This window comes from Protomyctophum bolini (genome assembly GCF_963924005.1).
Source record: "Protomyctophum bolini genome assembly, chromosome: 7".
In the NCBI taxonomy this organism is placed as follows: Eukaryota; Metazoa; Chordata; class Actinopteri; order Myctophiformes; family Myctophidae; genus Protomyctophum; species Protomyctophum bolini.
Window position 1 is genome coordinate 45,786,928 of NC_137868.1, and position 9,274 is coordinate 45,796,201.

General features: G+C 42.5%; 2 protein-coding genes across 2 annotated transcripts; both read left to right on the plus strand.

Moving 5' to 3' along the window:
* Positions 1-810: 810 nt before the first annotated feature.
* LOC308318754 (E3 ubiquitin-protein ligase TRIM39-like) lies at positions 811-2,697 on the plus strand (the record flags this gene model as incomplete). Its single annotated transcript, XM_080768380.1, has 1 exon — positions 811-2,697. The coding sequence occupies one exon, from the start codon at positions 811-813 to the stop codon at positions 2,407-2,409; it is 1,599 nt and encodes a 532-aa protein (XP_080624506.1). The 3' UTR covers positions 2,410-2,697.
* A 2,448-nt stretch (positions 2,698-5,145) lies between these two features.
* Positions 5,146-6,756, plus strand: LOC308318755 (E3 ubiquitin-protein ligase TRIM39-like; the record flags this gene model as incomplete). The annotated part of the gene is made up of 1 exon (XM_080768381.1): positions 5,146-6,756. The coding sequence occupies one exon, from the start codon at positions 5,146-5,148 to the stop codon at positions 6,754-6,756; it is 1,611 nt and encodes a 536-aa protein (XP_080624507.1).
* Between the last annotated feature and the right edge of the window lie 2,518 nt (positions 6,757-9,274).

Here is a 9,274-nt window from a genome sequence, read left to right on the forward strand (position 1 = left end):
GACTTGAGTTGTTTGTGTTTGCATTTTAAATCAACATTGCAAAAATCAGACCTGTCTGAAGTGAGTGGTGCAACAGCGCCCCCTGTTGGTACCCTAAACATACAGACATAGGGATAGACAAATGGACATTGCTGTTCCTTTGAGTGGTTACACCACTCAAAAATAGACAAGGACAAGTTTACTTATAATTGCCAAATGGACGTTTGGGCGTAAGATGCCCTCTTCGGCTTGTGTGCTACTGAAGAAAATGCAGTCAGACCCAAATGAGGTTAATTCAGTGCATGGTAAGACTATTTCCTGAATGCTTTATATGTGAACTTATGAATTACTAAAAGTTCACTGTATGACTATTACAACAAGTAAAAGGTGCTGACACACACACACACACACACACACACACACACACACACACACACACACACACACACACACGCACGCAAACATGCACGCAACACACACATCTTTGTCTTGGAGAGTAGATTTGAAGGCTGATTGGATGTGAAACTTAATTTGCAGGTTATAATGTAATTTGTTAGTGTCCATGTCAACCACTGGAAATTGCCAGTACACACAAAACTCTGTGGTAATTAGGTGCTTGTCTTATCTAGTGTTCTTATTAAGTATTAAGAATAGCATCCACTTTTCAGACTATAATCGTGAGTTCAGCACATCATATTTTCTACATATGATATGGCCTATATACATGTAGCCTAGTTTGTGTTCAGAGTGCTTTACAGTAAATCTTACAATATTTTGTAAGATTTAGTGATATCTTTGGTTTACTAAAACGTCTCCTCTCCTTTTACAGCTATGGCCTCTGCCAGTGTGATACCAGAGGACAGTTTTCTCTGCTCCATCTGTCTGGATCTCTTCAGTCAGCCTGTAACTACTCCGTGTGGACACAGCTTCTGCAAAGCCTGCATCACAAAGTACTGGGACAGCAGTGACGTCTGCCACTGTCCCATGTGTAAAAAGGCCTTCGACCCGAGACCAGATCTCGGTGTCAACAAGATCATCTCTGAGATGGCCGCTTATTTCAAGAAGCCTAACCTGGATGCTCCCATTCTATTTGAGGTGCCCTGTGATGTCTGCTCTGATACCAACGTTAAAGCCCTGAAGAGCTGCGTGACATGTGCGGCCTCCTATTGTGAGACGCATCTGGAGCCTCATCATAAAGTTGCAGCCTTGCAGACGCACAAGCTAGTCAACCCTGTAAAACTGTACAGGCTGTGTAAAGAACACGGCAATATGCTGGAGCTCTTCTGTAGAAGAGAAAAAAAGTGCATTTGCATCACATGTTTGAAGACGGATCATAAAGATCACGACACGGTCCTGATAGAGGTAGAGTACAAAGAGAAGCATCCGCAGCTGGACGAGAAAAGGGCTGAGCTAGAGAAGATGATCTGGGAGCGACAGGAAAAGATTCAGCAGTTCAGAGTCACAGTAGAGAAGAACAATATAATGGCAGAGAATGAAAAAGCGGACACCGTTCAGGTCTGCTCCGCTCTGGTGTCTTCCATTAAGAGAACAGAGGCTGAGCTCATCGAGGTGATATGGTTGAAGTCTCAATCGGCAACGCGCGAGGCCGAGGGTCTCATCAGAAAGCTGGAGGAAGAGGTCACTGAGCTCCAGAGGAAAAGGACTGAGTTGGAGCAGCTCTCGCACACCGAGGACCACCTCCACCTTCTGCAGAGCTTCCCGTCTCGCTACAGCGTAGCACACCTGAGCTGGTTGAGTAACGTTAAGCTATCCTGTGAGGTGAGTGTGAAGAATATACACACAGCTATCGCTCAGCTGCAGGAGACGCTGGATGGAGAAATGGAGAAGCTCCCCGAGGTCATGCTGAAGAAGATCCAGCAGCAGTATGCAGTAGATGTGACTCTGGACCCTGACACAGCGCACCCCAACCTCGTCCTCTCTTTGGACGGGAAGCAAGTGAAATATGGAAAGGTGAAGAAGATTCTTCCTGACAAGACAGAGAGATTTGAAACAGCTCCCTGTGTGCTGGGAAAAGAGGGCTTCTCTTCGGGGAAAGTTTATTATGAGGTTCAGCTTAAAGGGAAGACTGCGTGGACCATTGGGGTGGTTCCTCAGGACATCATCCGAAAGCATAGTCGTCTTCCTGAGTTTTCAGCTTCCAGGTTGTTGCAGGTGATTAATGGAGGAAACTACTCAGCGAAGAACAAATGTGTGACGTCCTACTCTGTAAAAATCGATGTCCAGGAGATTGGTGTGTTTTTGGATTATGAGAGAAAGCAGGTCTCCTTTTATGATGTTGAAACCAGGGCTCTTCTCTGCTGCAAACGCTTTTATGATTGGAAAATCTATTTCCCGTTTTTCTCACCGCTCATTCCTCACGGTGATGTGAAAGCTTCTCCTCTGATCATCTCTCCTGTTAAGCAAAAATGAAAACACTTTTTGTATCACTGTCATGCTTTGGAGTGTCCTAGAAAGGAGTGGATTATTGTGAGCTTCTTTTGTGTTGATTTTTACACAAAAAAATATTATGATATTATATATAATATTCAATAGTTAACTAAATATTACTCAGACAACTGTGGTTGAAGGACTGTAACAGATTGATGCAACATTTCTTTTTAATGTGATGTGAGATTATTGCATTCTTTTGTTTCTAAATGGACTATTTCTCTGCTCTATAGCCTACTGTAAGGCTGGTATAGCCTATAAATCGAAATAAATAAGTGTCTGACCTGATGTTAAATAAACAAGCAGTTAACGTTAAGTTTTATTTTTTTAGTTCATGCACTCATCATAGTCACTGGATTCCAATTCATGTTAGGGGTTATAAGAATTCTGAATCTCAACAAAATTACTGGTGTCTAGAAACAGAATTGATCAGAAAGAGCAGAGCAGAGAACTGCTAAATAAAATGAGCTGCATGGGGCAACACTGTTAAAAAGAACTATACACAATTCTCTGTTTTGCACAACGTTGAACACGATGCCATTCAAATGACATTACATACTGTAGCTGACACAGAGCAGTCTAGCCCAGGGATCAGCAACCTTTTGGACATGAAGTGCCAACATGTTTAACATCTCTTGCCAGTCAGTGTGCCACATCAACACTAACTTTAATGACACCACAACGAAAATGTAATATTTCTTGTTTTTTTTGTGGTCGTTTTTGTTCATGGCTTTCTTTCCTCAAATAAAAACTAAGTGGAAATAAATAAATACATATTTCTAACTGATTTTGTGTAAAACAACCTTCTTCTTTAGACATGTTTTCTTCACATCAACATAATGATCATTACACTTAACCCAACTATATCTCCCAGACTCCCTCCCAGTCCCCAGTCAGAGTTATAGGAGTTTGAATGAACATATATAGAATCATGTGCTTTTGGGACTTCATTTAACTGACTAAACGTTATTGAATATTTAATTTGAAAAGAAAACCCCTGTCTCTCACACTTATGCCAGTGTGCCACTGATCACACACTCCTGTGCTATAGTTAGGTGGATGGAAATGAAGCTCCACGCCACGTGGGTGGAATCCTATAGGTGTGCTTACACCCTGTGTGTGAAGAGTGCAAACTGACTGTGAAAAGTGGAGTGGTTAAGTAATCAATTTGCAGGTGTGCGGTTACCATGGCAATCAATTGGCTGAGGCAGAGGCTGGAAATTGCACAGGTGAGGGGATTTATAGGCTGATTATAGGACCACATGGCAGAGCCTGAACAGAGCATTTTGTGGTGTCTCTAAAGAGTTAAACCGAGTTAACTATAATATCAGGAAGAGAAGACCAGGGATCGGGGAGGAGCATACTGTAGTGCCATTTCACAGAAACTAAACTTATACTACAGTAATTCATTCTGCAGAAACAAAACCTCTGCCTACTGAAGACTCAACTCAACTGTAACTGTTCTGAAAGGTTTTCACGTCAGAGGAAGATCATTGCACGCTTCATTCAAACAGGTTAGTTCAGAATGCCATGATTCTTATAAGTGGTTGTTGTGATGAAATTGCTTAGCCTGGGTCCACACTATAGCAACTCTACAATGGGATGAATCTAGTGTTGCACTACCCTCCATTGACTCTCCATTCATCCAATTTGCTTTTGCGATTTGCTTGTACTAAACGACGTTAAACTCACCAAAATTGCAGCTCTAGGCCAAGCTTGAATGATCCTCTTTCAATCTGCCAAGCTTTTGTTTCATAAAAATCCACTGTAGACATGTTATGAGCTACTTTCTGTCAAGAAATTCTCTGCAGGTGATTCTTTTTCGAGTTTGGAAGCACTCGTTTTTATTAACGGGTCGCGCTGCTGCCTCCTGCATTATGTGCAAATGCAAAACAGGTGGTACGTAGGGCCGTTCAGTGACTTCCGACGAGTGCTTCCAAAGTCCAACACGAATCCAAAAAGAATCGCCTGCAGAGAATTTCTTGACAGAAAGTAGCTCGATGTCTACGGTGGACTTTTGTGAAACAAAAGCTTGGCAGATTGAAAGAGGATATTTCAAGCTTGCCCTACAGCTGCAATGTTGGTGAGTTTAATGTTGTTTAAGTAGGCCTAAAAGGTGCTGACCACACACGCATGCAAGAATGCACAAACGCACACGCATGCACACATAAAGACACTTTTGTCTTGGCCGGGAGAGTGGATTCGAAGCCCGAGTAATGTATGAAACTTACATATTGATAATGTAATGTGTTACTGTCCTTACACCTTATCAACGAATGGAAAGCCAGTGAACACAAATGTCTGTGTGGGAAGTCAAAAGTAAACTGGGAAGTGCTTAATTTCCTTGTCTATAATTCTTATGAAATACTTTATGCAACAACACCCACTTTTCTAACTATTATTGTGAGTTCAGCACATCTTATTTTCTACATTTACAGTATATGAAACCATTAGGTACTGTATATGATGGGAGGTCTGACCTAAGAGCAGTCCCCTGACATCTCTGGTTTAATAACATATCTCCTCTCCTCTTCTTCCTCTTATAATATAATAATAATAATAACTTATTATAATTGTGAGTTTAACATATTATGTTCTACATTTACAGTATATGGCAGGCATTTGTGTGTGCTTTACAGTCACTATTACAAACTGTATGTTTTTCGATATGATATCTTTGGGTTAATAAAACATTTCCTCTCCTCTCCTCCTACAGCTATGGCCTCTGCCAGCACCAGTGCGATGTCAGAGGACAGTTTTCTCTGCTCCATCTGTCTGGATCTCTTCAGTCAGCCTGTAACTACTCCGTGTGGACACAGCTTCTGCAAAGCCTGCATCACAAAGTACTGGGACAGCACTGACGTCTGCCACTGTCCCATGTGTAAAAAAGCTTTTGACCCGAGACCAGATCTCTGTGTCAACACGCTGATCTCTGAGGTGGCTGCTCATTTCAAGAAGTCTAACCTAGATGCTCCCATTCCCATCCCAGAGGAGGTGCCCTGTGATGCCTGCTCTGACACCAAGATTAAAGCCGTGAAGAGCTGCCTGACATGTGTGGCCTCTTATTGTGAGACGCATCTGGAGCCTCATCATAAAGTTGCAGCCTTGAAGACGCACAAGTTAGTCAACCCTGTAAAACTGGAGGACAGGCTGTGTAATGAACACGGCAGGATGCTGGAGATCTTCTGTAGAAGAGACAAAAAGTGCATTTGTGTCACATGTTCGATGACAGATCATAAAGATCACGACACGGTCCTGATAGAGGTAGAGTACAAAGAGAAGCGTCCGCAGCTGGACGAGAAAAGGGCTGAGCTAGAGAAGATGATCCGGGAGCGACAGGAAAAGATTCAGCAGTTCATAGTCACAGTAGAGAAGAACAATATAATGGCAGAGAATGAAAAAGCAGACACCGTTCAGGTCTGCGCCGCTCTGGTGTCTTCCATCAAGAGAACAGAGGCCGAGCTCATCGAGGTGATAGAGTTGAAGTCTCAATCGGCAACGCGCGAGGCCGAGGGCCTCATCAGAAAGCTGGAGGAAGAGGTCACTGAGCTCCAGAGGAAAAGCACTGAGCTGGAGCAGCTCTCGCACACCGAGGACCACCTCCACCTTCTGCAGAGCTTCCCGTCTCGCTACAGTGTAGCACACCTGAGCACGTTGAGTGACGTTGAGCTGTCCTGTGAGGTGAGTGTGAAGAACATACGCACAGCTATCGCTCAGCTGCAGGAGACGCTGGATGGAGAAATGGAGAAGCTTCCCGAGGTCATGCTGAAGAAGATCCAGCAGCAGTATGCAGTAGATGTGACTCTGGACCCTGACACAGCGCACCCCAACCTCGTCCTCTCTTTGGACGGGAAGCAAGTGAGATATGGAAAGGTGAAGAAGATTCTTCCTGACAAGACAGAGAGATTTGATACAGTTCCCTGTGTGCTGGGGAAAGAGGGCTTCTCTTCAGGGAAAGTTTATTATGAGGTTCAGCTTAAAGGGAAGAGTGTGTGGACCATCGGGGTGGTTCCTCAGGATATCAACAGAAAAGACAGTTGTCTGTCAGATGATAACACGTCGTTGCAGGTGGTTAATGGAGGAAACTACTCAGCAGAGAATGAATGTGTGGCGCCCGACTCTGTCAAAATCGATGTCCAGAAGATTGGTGTGTTTCTGGATTTTGAGGAACAGCAGGTCTCCTTTTATGATGTTGAAACCAGGGCTCTTCTCTGCTGCGGAGACTTATATGATAATGAGACAATCTATGTCCCGTTTTTCTCACCGCTCATTCCTGACGGTGATGAGAAAGCTTCTCCTCTGATCATCTGTCCTGTTAAGCAAAAATGAAAACGCTTTTTGTATCACTGTAGAAGGGAGTACTATGAGCTCCTTTTGTGTTGATCTTTACACAAAAAAATATTGATATGATATTCAATAGTCAACTAAATATTACTCAGACACCTGGTTGAAGCACTGTAACAGATTAATGCAAGAATTATTTTTAATGTGATGTGAGATTATTAAGCATTCTTTCGTTTCAAAATGGACTACTTCTCTGCTCTATAGCCTACTGTAAGGCTGGTATAGCCTATGAATCCAAATAAATAAGTGTCCTGACCTGATGTTAAATAAACAAGCAGTTAACGTTAATTTTGTAAGTTTTAGTTTTTTAGCTCATACACTCATCATAGTCACTGGATTCCAATTCATTTTAGGGGTCATAAGAATTCTGAATCTCAACAAAATTACTGGTGTCTAGAAACAGAATTGATCAGAAAGAGCAGAGCAGAGAACTGCTAAATAAAATGAGCTGCATGGGGCAGTGCATGTGGGCAGGTCATCAATGCCACTGGCCTCTGGGCATAGATTATTTGACGGGCAGAAAGAAGGCCTATAGCTGAGGGTCACAGAGGGTGCACGCCTGCACGGCACTCATGGCCTGAAATCCCTGCCCTGATACAGTGACAGTAATATAGGCCTAGTATTTGTAGTTTTGTGAGTCATGTGAGAAATTGGTGGAAAAACTAAACACTGTTAAAAAGAACTACACACAATTCTCTGTTTTGCACAACCTTGAACACGATGCCATTCAAATGACTGTAGGCACAGAGCAGTCTAGCCCAGGGGCCAGCAACCTTTTGGACATGAAGTGCCAACATGTTTAACATCTCTTGCCAGTCAGCGTGCCACATCAACACTAACTTTAATGACACCACAACGAAAATGTAATATTACTTTTGGGGTTTTTTTTGTGGTCGTTGCTCGTTTTTGTTCATGGCTTTCTTTCCTCAAATAAAAACTAAGTGGAAATAAATAAATACATATTTCTAACTGATTTTGTGTAAAACAACCTTCTTCTTTAGACATGTTTTCTTCACATCAACATAATGATCATTACACTTATCTCCCAACTATATCTCCCAGACTCCCTCCCAGTCCCCAGTCAGAGTTATAGGAGTTTGAATGAACATATAGAATCATGTGCTTTTGGGACTTCATTTAACTGACTAAACGTTATTGAATATTTCATTTGAAAAGAAAACCCCTGTCTCTCACACTTATGCCAGTGTGCCAGTGCCTCTGATCACACACTCCTGTGCTATAGTTAATGTTGGCACCCTATGGTTGCCTAACCCAGTGATACTCAACCTCAGGCCCGCGGGCCACATCAGGCCCGCGGGACCATTATAGACTGGCCCACCAATGAAAATCTAAAAAAAAGAAGAAAAGAAAATCTGGAAAATGAAATAAAAAGAAATAAATCTGAATTAAGTTATCTTTAATTACATTATTATAAGTAATACTATTAGAGTTGTACTATTACTCGAACGAAAATAAAAGCTTGGGGGGGGGGGAGATGCAATGCAAATGAAAGACATATACTGTGTATCCCTATTCCCTGACATAATTTTATAGCTAAACGGACAGAATTCTATTTTATTTGAATGATGAAACCCAGCTGCCATTAATAGTTGGAAATGGAAATAGAAATTGCGGAAATGGAAATTGCGGAAATTGTAATTGCGGAAATTGCGGAAATGGTGGAAATGGAAATTGCGGAAATTGCGGAAATGCGGAAATGGAAATTGCGGAAATGGTAATTGCGGAAATTGCGGAAATGGTGGAAATGGAAATTGCGGAAATTGCGGAAATGGAAATTGAGGAAATTGCGGAAATGGTAATTGCGGAAATTGCGGAAATTGCTCTTCACTTATAGCTATCTATTTTCAGGTAGATTGTTTTATTTTACTCAGTCAGCCATATCACTACTAATTCTTTTGCATGAAAAAGGTCATAGCTGGGTAATCTATTTTCAGGCAAATTGTGTTTATTGTATTTTATTTTACTCAGCCATAACAATTTATTTTCTGTTAACCAACTTGCTGGCTGGCAGGCAGGCAGACAGCTACTCATAGACAGGCAGACAGACAGACAGCTACTAATGGAGAATTGGACAGGCAGGCAGTCAGACAGCTACTCATAGACAGGCAGACAGACAGCTATACTCATGGAGAATTGGACAGGCAGGCAGACAGCTACTCATGGACAATTGGACAGGCAGGAAGGCAGACAGCTACTCATAGACAGACAGACAACTACTCATGGACAATTGGACAGGCAGGAAGGCAGACAGCTACTCATAGACAGGCAGACAGACAGCTACTCATGGACAATTAGGCAGGCAGGCAGACAGCTACTCATAGACAGGCAGACAGACAGCTACTCATGGACAATTAGGCAGGCAGGCAGACAGACAGCTACTCATAGACAGGCAGGCAGACAGCTACTCATAGACAGGCAGACAGTAAGACAGCTACTCATTGACAGACAGACAAATAACTACTCATGGACAGACAGACAGACA